This window comes from Enhydra lutris, unplaced genomic scaffold (genome assembly GCF_002288905.1).
Source record: "Enhydra lutris kenyoni isolate GAN:26980312 unplaced genomic scaffold, ASM228890v2 scaffoldscaffold31, whole genome shotgun sequence".
In the NCBI taxonomy this organism is placed as follows: domain Eukaryota; kingdom Metazoa; phylum Chordata; class Mammalia; order Carnivora; family Mustelidae; genus Enhydra; species Enhydra lutris.
Genome location: NW_019154115.1, coordinates 18378650 through 18391765, shown reverse-complemented (window position 1 = coordinate 18391765; position 13116 = coordinate 18378650). Strand labels below are relative to the sequence as shown.

Here is a 13116-nt window from a genome sequence, read left to right as displayed (position 1 = left end):
ACGACAAGGGTGGCTATCTGAATCCCCCTCTGAGCCCCAGTACCTAGCACCTATGAGTGGCCTAGAATTTCTGTCACTAACCTTTGCTTTGCCAGACCAGAGACCAAACCACTCTGCCTTTCAAAAGCCTCTGTTGACAGTGGTCCACTGTTTCAAAGCAAAAATAAATAAATAAATAAATAAATAATGATAGATTATGCAAAGGAAGTTATTTATTGATTCTCTTTAATGTGTGTGTGGAAACATGCAAATGAAGGTCTCTGGAGTGAGAAAAAGAAATTCATTAGCCAGCTATGCTATGCCTTGAAAAATAGCTCCTGAAGAACTTCTAACTCTTTGTGCTAGTGTTCTCTGATTTTATATTCACTGGACAACCTTCCGATTTTTCATGGGATTCTACTAAGACTTTACAAATAAAAACAAAAGACTTAACAGTTGCCTTAAGTGACGCAGTCCCCTTGGCAGTTACATTTTACTGTTCCCTTTTAGTAAATCGCTCTTTTGCTTCCCTAATCTCCTGAAAGCCTATATTCAGAACAAGGTTACCAAAATCTGATCACCCATCAGCAAACTAATAAACTTAAGCTTCAGAACTGGGGAAGGGAGGGCGCCTGGGTGGCTCAGTTTCTTGGGCAACTGCCTTCGAATCAGGTCGTGATCCCGGAGTCCTGGGGTCAAGTCCCACATCGGGCTCCCAGCTCCATGGGGAGTCTGCTTCTCCCTCTGACCATTTCCCCTCTCGTGCTCTCTCTCTCTGATAAATAAATAAAATCTTAAAAGAAAGAAAGAGAGAAAAGAAAAGAACTGGGGACAGTAAGGAATCAGTCCATGGAGCTAAACTGGAACTACCAGGAGAACTGCGACACTCTGGCTGAGTCATCACCACTTTAGGGGTAACCAGACAAGTCACGTGTCCACACATTCTTGGCCACATCCCTCCCAGGAGGGAAATAGTTAGAAACTGTGACCAAGTAATCAGGATGCAGCCTTACTTACCTAGATCCCATTATGTTCGAGCATAATAAGGTTTTGAGACAGCGAGGTTAACCAAGTTGGGGAAAGGAGTTCTGAAGCAAAAAGGACAATCTGTAGCTCCCCGGGCCCTGATGCTGGCAGAGATAGTCTCAGGGACTAACTCTCTTCCTTGGCCACCTTGGACATCAGGAGGAGTCGGGGAAAGAACTACAAACAGCTAGAACCTTCACTCTCCCATAGAACAAGCTGTGAAAAGTCAGACAGATTGGGATGTTCAGTTCAAAGCATCCTCCCTCATTGCTTCACCCCCAGGAGGACTTCACCCCATCCCACCAACTAAAGGAAAAAGAGGCAGAGGCCTTTTTCTGTTCTCCCTTGTAATCTGCGTGGTACAACATGATTCTTTGAACCACAACTACCCAGGCCTGCTTCTCCCTGACATTTCCTGGCTCCCTACGTGGTTAGAAAGTTACTTCTTGCCCCGTCAAAGACCAGAAGCGGGCTAGGGCTGCTGCGGGGCACCGAGTGGCCAGAGGTGAGGCAGGGGGGGCCAATGGGGCCTCACAGGGAAGTCTGAGTGCAGATCCCTCAGCGAGACACCTCACACGGTCGGGAGAAGCAGTGAACCTTCCCTCAGAGAAGGGGGGGGCGGTTGGGGGAAAGAAAGTGAGCCTCGTGCTGAGGAGACCCAGAGGGAAAGTCTTAACTTGTCCATTGGCTCAGGTCAGCTAAGAAAAATATATGGTGTGCTTAGCAGGAGCCCTCCTCAGGCAGGACGTGTAGTTAAAGAGGAGTTTGAAGAAGATTCTGTCACCTGGTTCAGAGGACGTGAGTGAGGGGGCTCAAGAGTGTGGGCAAAGAGGTGCACGCGTCAGCAAGTGTGAGGCAGGTGCATCAAAAGGCCCAGGTGAGTGAGGAGGCTGGAGTGTGAAGGAAGGGTCCGGAGAAGTATCTCTTCAGAGAGGAGGAAGTGGGCAGGGGGCCAGAAGGAAAGAGAGAAGAGCCCGAGAAGGGAGACGGAGGGAGGAAGAGAAGGAAGGGGAGACAGGGCCCGGGGTCCCCAAGGTTGGGGATATTGGGGAGAGAGGTCTTGGCGGCTCCAGCGCTGTGGAGGGACGCCGAGGAGGGCGCGCCCCCTAGCGGCCCCGCCGCGCCAGAGCCCTGACGCTCAGGCCTTAAAGCCCCGCCCCAGCCCCGTGCGCAGACTGGCGCCGGCTTCCTTCTCGTCGCGCGGCCTCTTCGTTCCGGCCGCGGTGCGCGGGCGGAAAGGTTACGCGGACGGACTGGCCGGCGATGGGCGCGGGGTGAGTCGGGGAGCCCGGGGGCCTCGGGCTGTGCTTCATTGCTTGTGGAGCTGCAGGAGAAGGGGTCAGGGGTCGGGAACGACGCGGAGCCGGCCCCCGGCCTTCCCGCTGCCCCGCGCGGTCTGTGCGGCGCCAGTTCCGGGCCTTGCTCCCGGCCTCCCCTCGCTCGGTAGCTCGGGGTCGCGGTCCCCGCGTAAACACCGCGATTCGGGCCCCTTGCTCAGGCCCTTTTCGTTCCCCCTGCCCATAAGACTTCACATCTCAGTTTGGGGGTTGGACTGATTTTGAGGTAAAAAAATCCACTCCCCGACTGCGATTCAAATGCTGTATTCCCAGGCTGGCGGTTCCGAGATGAAGTTGTATCCGAGAACTCGCGAGGCGCTCCTCAGGGCAAGGGAAGTCAGGCTGGCAGAAACCTGAGGGTAGGTAAGGACGCTAACATGAATGCCCGGACCCCTAGAAGCCCGAGAAATTCGAGTGGAATCACCCTTGGAGAGCGAAACAGCTGAGAATCGATTCTTTTGCAATCAATTGCCAGCTGCAGGGAAGTTGTAAACGTGTTTAGGTGATTTGGTATTAAGGCCAAGTCAGGTGGCTGGGGTCTGTTCTCAGGCATAGACTATTGAGAAAGATGGCTTGTAGTTGTCTTAGCGTTATTTGTAAACTACTTTAAATAGTAATTCTGGGAAAGGGGGAGAATTAACCCAAGTGAGAAATACTTCATGTTCTCAAAAAGTTGCTGGACTGTGGTGGGCACGGATTTTTTTTTTTTTTTTTTTTTTTAAATCCGGCCTAGAGTGCCGGAGTGAATCATCCTTCGAGAACATGCAAGTCCCTCCTTTAATTCTGTGCTTACAACTTAAGTAATGGTTTCCCTTGATTTTCCACTGTTAAGAATGTGGATGGCCGTCAATACATCAGTAAGGAGAAAAAGCCAGCTCTAGAGGTGTTTGCAGAGAAGGCAAGACTGCCGGCTATGGGCACCCTTTCCCGTGTTAACAGCGCATTTCAGGGGCCGGAAATGTTTTTTTATACCTGATCTAAATCTGTATATATGCTTTCCCAGTCTCCTTGAAGAGTTGAGGAAGTACTTCCCATGATATCCCCAACTTTTTTTTTTTTTTTTTTTTTTTTTAAGAGCGAAGGGGAGAGAGCCAGTAAGTACAGTGGAAAGGGACAGAGCAAGAGGGCGAGAACTCAGGAAGCACTCATCAGGGCAAGGGAAGTCAGGCTGCCAGAAACCTAAGGGTTGGTAAGGACCCTAACATGAATGGGTGGGTCCCTAGAAATTTGAATGGAATCCCACTCAGTGAAACTGCTGGGAATGGTACAGAGGCTTCACACACAGCATAGAGCCTCCTGGAGGGCTCAGTCTCACAACCCTTGAGATCATGACCTGAAGCAAAATCAGTAGTCCCCTGCCCAACCAATTGAGCCACACAGGTACGCCCCCCCCCATCTTTTTGTTCCTCCCCTCTGAACATTTGTTTATTTGAGAGCATGCACATGTGCCCAGGCATGCACATGGGTAGCAATGGGCAAAGGGAGAGGAAGAGAGAGTCTTAAGCAGACTCTCTACTGAATGTGGAGCCCAATGTGGGGCTTGATCTCACGACCCCATATTATAAACTGAGCCAAAACCAAGAGTCTGAGGCTTAACCAACTGTACCACCCAGGTGTCCCTTCCCAACTTTCAATGATGAACAGGGGTCTACATGGAAATGGGACTACTATGTGAGCTGGATAAGTTCTATATGTGGGCAGAGACACAGGAGTCACTAGTATTTGCTTGAATGAGGAGGAGAGAAGGAAATGTGTTTCTGGTTTCCCGAATTAACATTCATCCTGTGTTTTGCCAGAGAATGTTCTGTGTGGTGCCTAGGGGTAGTTTGTTACTCATTATCAAATATTTGTCAAGCACATACCCTGTGCCAGGTACTGTGATAGGTTCTGAGAGATGTTGGTGGGCACAATCTGACCCAGTCCCTCCCCTCAATGACCTCATGGGCTAATATAGTATAATTGAACCAATATTATACAGGGCCTCACTTCTTGAACAGCACAGGTAAGACCCAGAAAGAAAATAAACTGAGAAGATGAAGTAGTACCAAGTTGATACACTTAAGCCCATATGTTTTACACTAAAGGAAACCCACAGGCTCTGAGGACCTGTTGAGTTTGACTTTGGGCACAGTTTTAACAAGCTTGATTACCTGGCTTTCTAGCCCATAGTAGCCAAGAAGAAGCAAATTAGGAATTACTGAGTTAGATAGAATGTAAGCTGATGGACTAAAAATTAATCATAAAAAGGCACCAAAACAGAGCACAATAGCCTGGATCCCTTGAATACAGGGCATTGTTTCTGTGTATATTCTACATAATCCCTGTTTTATGGGACCTTCATGGTAATTGTGTAGAAAAAGGTTAAATGGGAAACACAGGGTTAGCAAGTTCAAACTGGATTTTTTGCTCTAGAACTTTTCAGTGTCTTTATTAATGCCTGAACTCATTTTTCTTGGAGCATCTCTCCAGAACAGTGTTCTGCAGCACACAATGCTGGTGTGGGGGTGAAAAAAAAAAACGAAACAAAACATCAAACCTGAGAACAGCAGGGTGATAGGCAGTATTGGCGTTTAGAGTGGTGATGCCAAGTCATCATAGAGTAGGTTATGTTTTGCACAGTGTTTAATGAGGCAGAAAACAGGGATGTGTATTTTAATTTTTCTACCAAAATGGCTAAACATTTTGGAATTTTAAAGAGTCTGGGGAAGTAATTTATATCCCTCATTTGATCTTTATTGACGTCAGATACATGAGGCACTACTGTATTTGAAATGTGTCTCAGGCCGCTATGTGGTAAAAAGGCTTTTCCCACTTCCCTTGAGTCGCTGACCCCTGTTTATAACCTTGCTTCCATGAACCATTATGTTCTGAGTTCCTGACAGCCTATTTACAAGTGGAATTTTATAATAACGTTTGTAGTTGGATACTTCACTGTAACAAGCAGTTTGGCCAGTGTTAAGTGTTTTTGAAGTAAGTTCCAAAAAAGAGGGGCCCCGGGTGGCTTAGTTGTTAAGTGTCTGCCTTCAGCTCAGGTCGTGATCCCAGGGTCCTGGGATCGAGCCCCACATCAGGCTCCCTGCTCGTCGGGAAGCCTGCTTCTTCCTCTCCCACTCCCCCTGCTTGTGTTCCCTCTCTCACTATGTCTGTCAAATAAATAAATTAAATCTTTAAATTAAAAAAAAGTTCAAAAAAAGAAATTAGCGAGCATTTAATTTCTAACCAATTTTGTCCATCCAGGGTCTTCCCTAATTGTATATATGCAGTGAGTTTTATGAAGGTGCAATTAGAATATACGTACAATCCTATGACCTGCTTTTCTCAGTTACTGGTATTTTATATAAATATTTCTCATATTTAAATACATGTCTTTTATTTATAGCTGTATAAGAGTTCATTATGTCAAAAGACTATAGTTGCTTATCAACAGAGTAGCTCCAAGTTGTATCCCCATGAGCAAGTCTGTATATCTGAACTTTCTTGTTTATTTTTAAGAACAGAAATGTTTCTTCATGTAATACTCCATCTGTAATTTTAAAGGACTCTGTTTTCTCCATTTCTTCTGCATATTGACTTTTTTTTTTTTGAAGATTTTATTAATTTACTTCTTTCTTTATTTATTTAGAGAGAGCCTGAGCTGAGGGAGGGACAGAGGAAGAAGGAAAAACAGAAAGGAAGATCTCAAGCACTACCAAGCATGGAGCCTGATGCGGGGCTCAATTCCAGGATCTTGAGATCATGACCTAAGCCAAAACCAAGAGTCAGATTTTTAACAACTACAACTGAGCCACCCAGGCTGCCCTCTGCATACTGACTTTTATACACGATTTCCTGAGATGATAATGTCAGCTGGCCTATATACTCTTTCTTTCATTTTGTTCTTTTCCCTCACAATGAAAGCATTGTTTCCCAATTTACATACAGTATTACTGAGCTAGTAGTATTTTACTGCTTTTGTCGTGCATAATGATTTCCAGTTTGTCTAATTTGGATTATGACTCTACTAGCCCTTTAATTTTTACATTTTACATTCATTTTAGTAATAAAAAAGGCATCAAGCAACAAGATAAATAAACACGCAATTATTGCTGTATTGATTAAGAAAGTGATGGTGCCCCGAAAAAAGGGTAGCTTGTCAAAAAGCACCACCGTGTGACAATTAGAAATGTTCCTTCATAAATTAAGTGTTGGAGAGGCGATGTAGGAATGTTTGTTATATTCAGTTATATAAACTTTGAAATTATGAAAGTCAAGGGCTACCTGAATTTAATATATTTTTTAATAGAAATATGTGGTTCTTGGGGCACCTGGGTGGTTCAGTCGGTTAAGTGGCTGCCTTAGGCTCCAGTCCAGGTTCCAGGGTCCTGGGATCCAGCTCCACATGGGGTTCTCTGCTCAGCAGGAGAGTCCGCTTCTTCCTCTTCCTTTGCTTGTGCTCCCTCCCTGCTTGTGCTTTCTCTCTCACTCTCTCTCTCAAATAAATAAAATCTTTAAAAAAAAAAAAAAAAAAGCATGTGGTCCTTGATTTATGGCCATTTAGTGGGTGATTCTAGGAGTTGTTCACACAGTGAATTAAGTTGCTTGCTTTCCTCCCTCTGAAGTCTGCAGTTTTGCCTTTACCTCAACTTAAATGAGGTTTGCCTTTACTCATTTCTGCAAAGTTTGGTTAAAATTAGGGTGGGAGAAAAAAAAAACGTTTTTCTCTCTGTAACATGTAAGACCTAATCATACTTATTTTCTACAGCATTTCTCTGTTCATAGCTGTTTGTTTGCACTCTGACCGGGAACACTGGGATCATTTTCATCATGCCAACAGTGGTGGTAATGGACGTATCCCTTTCCATGACCCGACCTGTGTCGATCGAGGGGTCTGAGGAATATCAACGTAAGCACCTAGCAGCCCATGGTTTGACGATGCTGTTCGAGCACATGGCCACAAATTACAAGCTTGAGTTTACAGCCCTGGTGGTTTTTTCCTCACTTTGGGAGCTGATGGTTCCCTTCACAAGAGATTACAACACACTTCAGGTATAAAAAGTAATGAGTTATTATATGTACAGGGCCCAGATTTTTAGGAAGGAAAATAGTGTTATCATATTGCACCTAATATTTATAACTTGGACTTTTTTTTTTTTTTTTTTTTTAAGATTTATCCATTTATTGGGGGAGGGGGAGGAGCAGAGGGAGAGAGAACCTCAAAGCAGATTCCATGCTGACCACTGAGCACAATGATCTCAGGACCCTGAGATCAAGACCTGAGTGAAAACCAAGAGTCATGCTCAACCGACTGTGCCTCCCCAGTGCCCCAGAGAACTTGGACTTATTTAATGTTAAGTGTATGGATATGATATCTGAATATGGCTATAAGACAGAGATTCACTTATTATAACCATCAGTCTATGGGTATAATATCTGAGTATAGTTGTGAAACAAAGATTCACAACCAGTAATAAAGGCCTTATGCCTTTGGTAGAGCTATGAATTTGAGCTCTGAGTTGTTGCATTATTTTCTTCTCTGAGTTTTCTGGAATTTTCTGTGGAAAGGAGAGCATAACAGGATGTAATTCCCCATTCTCTAAGATTCAGGGTACTTTAAATTCAACACCTTATTATTTTCTACTTTCCTATAAAACTTGAGATGAAAAATAGCCCTTCCTTATAAAAACCTTTATTCTAGAGTAATTAAAAAATATTTCATCTCTAATAAATACCATTTGATTTACAGATGCCAAGAAATTATAATTTTTAAACCTCAGTTGATAGTTCATAAGGTGTTGTCTGTGATATGCCAGAGAATTTACTTTCTGACAACATCTCTAAGTTTTTATTTCCAGCAGTACCTCATAATGGTCAATAAGTGTGGAATTAAAACAGTTTAATACTTGTTGGGTAGGTTAGAGATCCAGGATCAGTGTAGTTTGATTTTTTTTTTTAATAAAAAGTAATAAAATTTTGTTAAATCATTTATTTATTTATTTATTTATTTATTTTTAAAGATTTTATTTATTTATTATTTGACAGAGAGAGATCACAAGTAGGCAGGCAGAGAGAGAGAGAGAGAGAGAGAGAGAGAAGCAGGCTCCCTGCTGAGCAGAGAGCCCGATGCGGGACTCGATCCCAGGACCCTGAGATCATGACCTGAGCCGAAGGCAGCAGCTTAACCCACTGAGCCACCCAGGCTCCCTATTTATTTATTTTTTTAATGGTACTCAAAAGCTCTTAAAAAATTGCACTGGGTTTCTTATAAATGAATACTAAACTAAGGATTTTGGATGTCCAGCAGTTTTGAAATTTAGAGAGTTGCTATCTGAGTTGTTCAGAGTAGTCGTGAAAGCCAGGTGCCCTGGAGTCCTACTGATGGGGCTTAAATCTAGACTCTGCCACATCAAGGCATGCAGCCTGGGAAAGTTACCCCATCATTCTGTACCTTTGTTTTCTCATTTTAAAAATAGGTCAATAGGGGCACCTGGGTGGCTCAGTTGCTTAAGTGACTGCCTTCGACTTAGGTCATGATCCCATTGTCCTGGGATCGAGCCCTGCATCAGGCTCCCTACTTGGTGGGGAGCCTGCTTCTCCCTCTCACTCTACTGCTCTGCCTACTTGTGCTCTCTCTCACTCTCTCTGTCAAATAAATAAAATCTTTTTTAAAAAATTAGTTAATAATTTATACTTTACAGAGTGTTGAGATAACTAAATGCATATGAAGTGCCTAGGCTGGTGTTTATAATATAGTTAGTACTCAATTTTTTTTTTTTTTTGGCGGGTTTAAAAGTTCTTCATTTTAGTTACTTTCTTCAGGGTTCCCTTACAAAGCTATAGTGGACTGTTCACTCTCACTTGAGAATGGAATAAAGGGAAGCTCTTTTAATTGTCCTTTGTGGTTGAGGAAGCCTGTTTTACCATTTTTCTTTGAGAAAATATGCTTTGGGGCTCTCAGAAACACAATGTCCCCTGTGTAACATTCATGATTTGAACAGTTTATGTTGTTCTCTAATAACAAAACAGTACAAAATAATGAGCAATTTTATCTTTTATTCAATCAGGAAGCACTAAGTAATATGGATGATTATGATAAAACCTGCTTGGAATCTGCGTTAGTTGGTGTTTGCAATATCGTTCAGCAAGAATGGGGTGGTGCGATTCCTTGCCAGGTAATGATCAATTCCTTTTTTCCTAAGTTAAACCATTAAACCATTCCTTTTTTCCTAAGTTAAAACCATTAACCACTGAGGTGATTTGATTTTCTTTAGGCTCTGACACAGCATGCATTGTAATTTCTATAAACTCTATTATACATTATTGGTATCTTTTTAAAAGAAGGCACTAAGTCAACACTAATATGCTCAGAAAACAGCACAGTTATGCCTTAAGGAAAGCATTCTCCTAGCAGATTGGCTTATGGCAAACTAGTACTGTTTGTATAAAACACGAAGGGCTCACAATTGAGTTTCAGAACACTCACTGTAAGGGGTAATTGTAATTTTGAGTGATAGAATTATAAACATCAGTACATAATAGTCTTCATTATCTTGGTGTAGCATTTATTTAGCAAATGTTTGACCATCTCAACTGAGTTGTCTAAAAGTGATGAGTATGAATGTCATATGATCTGTTGCCCTTTAGGTCCATAGTAGGTCCACATTAGCACCAAATGAGAACAGAATATTAGGATAAAAAGAATTAGAAGTTTGCTATAAAAAGGTATAAACATACCTTGGAGATGTTGTGTGTTTGGTTCAGACTATCAGAATAAAGCTGACGTTGCATAAAGTTGAGTCAGACGAAGTTTCTGGTTTCCCAGTACGTATAAAATTGTTTACACTGTACTGTAGTCTATTAAGCGTACAATAGCATTATGTCTGGAAGACATAATGTCTATACCTTAATTAAAAAATACTTTATTGCTAAAATGCTAGCCATCATCTGAACTTTCAGCAAGTCATAATCACTGGTCACAGATCACTATAACAAAGATAATGAAAAAGTTTGAAATATTGCAAGAATTACCGCCACGTGACACACAAACACAAAGCGAGCAAATACTGTTAGAAAAACGGCACCAATAAACTTGCTCAGGGCAGGGCTGCCATAGACCTTCAGTTTGTAAAAACTGCAATATCTGTGAATATATTGCAACAAAGCACAAAAGTAAATATGCTTGTGCTTTGAGAAGTGGTAGTATATTTTAAAGGAGAAAACAAATCACTAAAAGGAAAATTAGAGTAATCTACAACAGGAGTCAGCAAGCTTTTTGATGTTTGTGACAACTTCTCAATTCCACTGTCATAGCATGAAAGCAACCACAGTTAGTAAGTACATAAATGACTTTATTTACAAAAACAGGCAGTGGGCCGTAGTGTATGATTTTTTTGTTATATGGTCAAACACCTGTTCCTCAGTAGTGTCAGTGGCATTACTGGTATTTATTCTTTAACTAAAAATAAGATTGTGCTTGCCTGGGGGTGAAGGAACAGTAGGGAATTGACTCAAATGAAGCACAAGGGAAAATGGGAGGTGCCAGGACTCGTCTTTATCTTAATTGTAGAAGTGGTTGCTCACCAAATATAGTTGTTGGAACTCCCAGAACCATATACTAAAAAGGATGAATTTTATTGCATGTAAATTATATCTCAGTAAACCCGCCTTTTAAGCTTGTTTTTTTCTTACTACAAAACCACCTGTTTTACAGAGTATGAGCTCATGGGTTAATGAAGACCCTGAGCTGTTACTAAAAGGTGAAATCATTTTAATAAATGCCATAAATGTCTTTTGATCACTTTCTTTTCAGAAATAAAGATGTTTGGCATTTCATAAACATTGTTTGGTAAATCTGCATATAGAATATCCTAAGAATATATTGTATATTGAATAAATGAAATTTTGTTATCAGTATCTTCTGAACTGGAAGCTAGTGGAGAGCAGTTTCCTTTGCTGCTGCTTCAGTCATTTTAGAGAAGAAATTCAGAAAATTTGTAACAAGCAAGGTCTTGTGCAACACACAGCCTTCTGCCTGTTAATATTTTTTCTTCCTTTACAAAAGGAAGAATCTGAATTTGAGATGTCCTATACCCTGAGGGCCTGGGGCCGGACCTGGATCCACTTAGGTTTGCTTGATGAGTTTTAGAGTGAACCACGTCCAAAATACCATACTAGAGATAGAAGTTATTAGTGATTATTTTTATAATCAGTTACTGTCAAATAGAGTTGTTGTTTTTTTTTTTTTTTTTTTTAATTTATTTATTTGACAGACACAGCGAGAGAGGGAACACAAGCAGGGAGAGTGGGAGGGGGAGAAGCAGGCTCTCTGCTGAGCAGGGAGCCCGATGTGGGACTCGATCCCAGGACCCTGGGATCTTGACCTGAGCCGAAGGCAGAGGCTTTAACCCACTGAGCCACCCAGGTGCCCCCAAATAGAGTTGTTTTAATATGGAAATTTGTTAACCAGGGTTTCAGACAGCTGGACTGTGTCTTCATTATCTGCGTAGTCTGTCTCATTTTGACATTGCATGAAAAATTTCATCACACAGCATCTGAAAAAAGTAGGGGCAGAAGTAAATCATTATATAGCAGTTGTTCATATAAGAAGAAACTGCCTTATCTAGTCAATTGACTGTCTTCCCAGAAAATGACATCTCTCTAGGTGACTGCCATTGAGCATTCTTCGACTTTAGAAATGAGTGCCAGTCTTGGTACTTCACATGGTGCGGTCACCTAATACTGCTTTAATGGACCATTATTATCAAGTTACAAGGCTAGGGTAGGAAGAGCAAAAATAATCCTCCCCTGGAATGCTTGGAAAATCTGCCACCACATAGGATCACTGAGGCAGTGAGGAAGAAATTTAATTTGTAACTATTGTCCATTGTTGGTATATTTTGAAGGCTTTTTCAGATTACAAATTGGTTAAGAATGTACTTTAAAGGCTTATAATGTCTGGTTAAATGGCTTTTATAAATACATTTTTTAAGAGCAGGAGAATGGCAGAGGGAGAAAGAGCAGGCTCCATGCCCAGCACGGAGCCAGACACGGGGCTCATTTTGACAACCCTGAGATCATGACCTGAGCTGAAATCAAGAGTCAGACACTTAACCGACTGAGCCACCCAGGCACTCCTATAAATACACTTTTTTTTTTTTTAAGGATTTTATTTATTCATTTGACAGAGAGCACAAGTAGGTAGGGCACAGGCATAGGGAGAAGCAGGCTCCCCCCTGACCAGAGAGCCCGATGTAGGGCTTGCTCCCAGGACCCTGGGATCGTGACCTGAGCTGAAGGCAGAGGGTTAACTGACTGAGCCACTCAGGCGCCCCTATAAATATATTTTTAAAGCAGTTGTCATCTTAATGACCATGGATAAAGTTTGTTATCTTTGAAAATAGTGTCAAGGTCAGAATTCTGTGCTGATGCTTCCTAGGGTCACATGTAAAATAGAACCACTTGTCATTCTTGACATCCAGTGCCAGGTTCTAGTTTTAATATAATTTAGGATGAGTTGGTTATGATTTTAAATGTTTATAAATAGGTACTATTTTTTAGGTTTAATTAGATAAAATACAGGAAAGTGCATAGATGTTAAACACGTAATTTACTGAGTTTTGGCAGATGCACACACCTATGTGTAACCACCACTCCAGTTAAGATCTAGCATGTTTCCATTACCCACCAGTTTCTTCACTTTCCCCTTTCTAGTCTATATCCCCCCAACACCCCACAGCTTCTATTTGATTTATCTTAGCTTTGTTGTACCTGTTCTAGAACTTCATGTAGAGAATCACAC

The 13116-nt window shown here is 42.0% G+C and overlaps 1 protein-coding gene across 4 annotated transcripts in view; it reads left to right on the top strand.

Moving 5' to 3' along the window:
* The first annotated feature begins 2225 nt into the window (after positions 1 to 2225).
* Positions 2226 to 13116, top strand: part of LOC111153223 (integrator complex subunit 14) — a 30030-nt gene continuing 19139 nt past the window's right edge. Inside the window, exons 1-4 of one of the 4 annotated variants that reach the window (XM_022512113.1) lie at positions 2226 to 2279; positions 2616 to 2701; positions 7084 to 7367; positions 9383 to 9490. In XM_022512113.1, coding sequence (XP_022367821.1) covers positions 7146 to 7367; positions 9383 to 9490 — 330 coding nt within the window. In that variant the 5' untranslated portion in view covers positions 2226 to 2279; positions 2616 to 2701; positions 7084 to 7145. Of the gene's footprint in view, positions 2280 to 2489; positions 2706 to 7083; positions 7368 to 9382; positions 9491 to 13116 lie in introns of those variants that run through there. The other 3 variants (XM_022512115.1, XM_022512114.1, XM_022512116.1) reach the window with 3 other exon arrangements.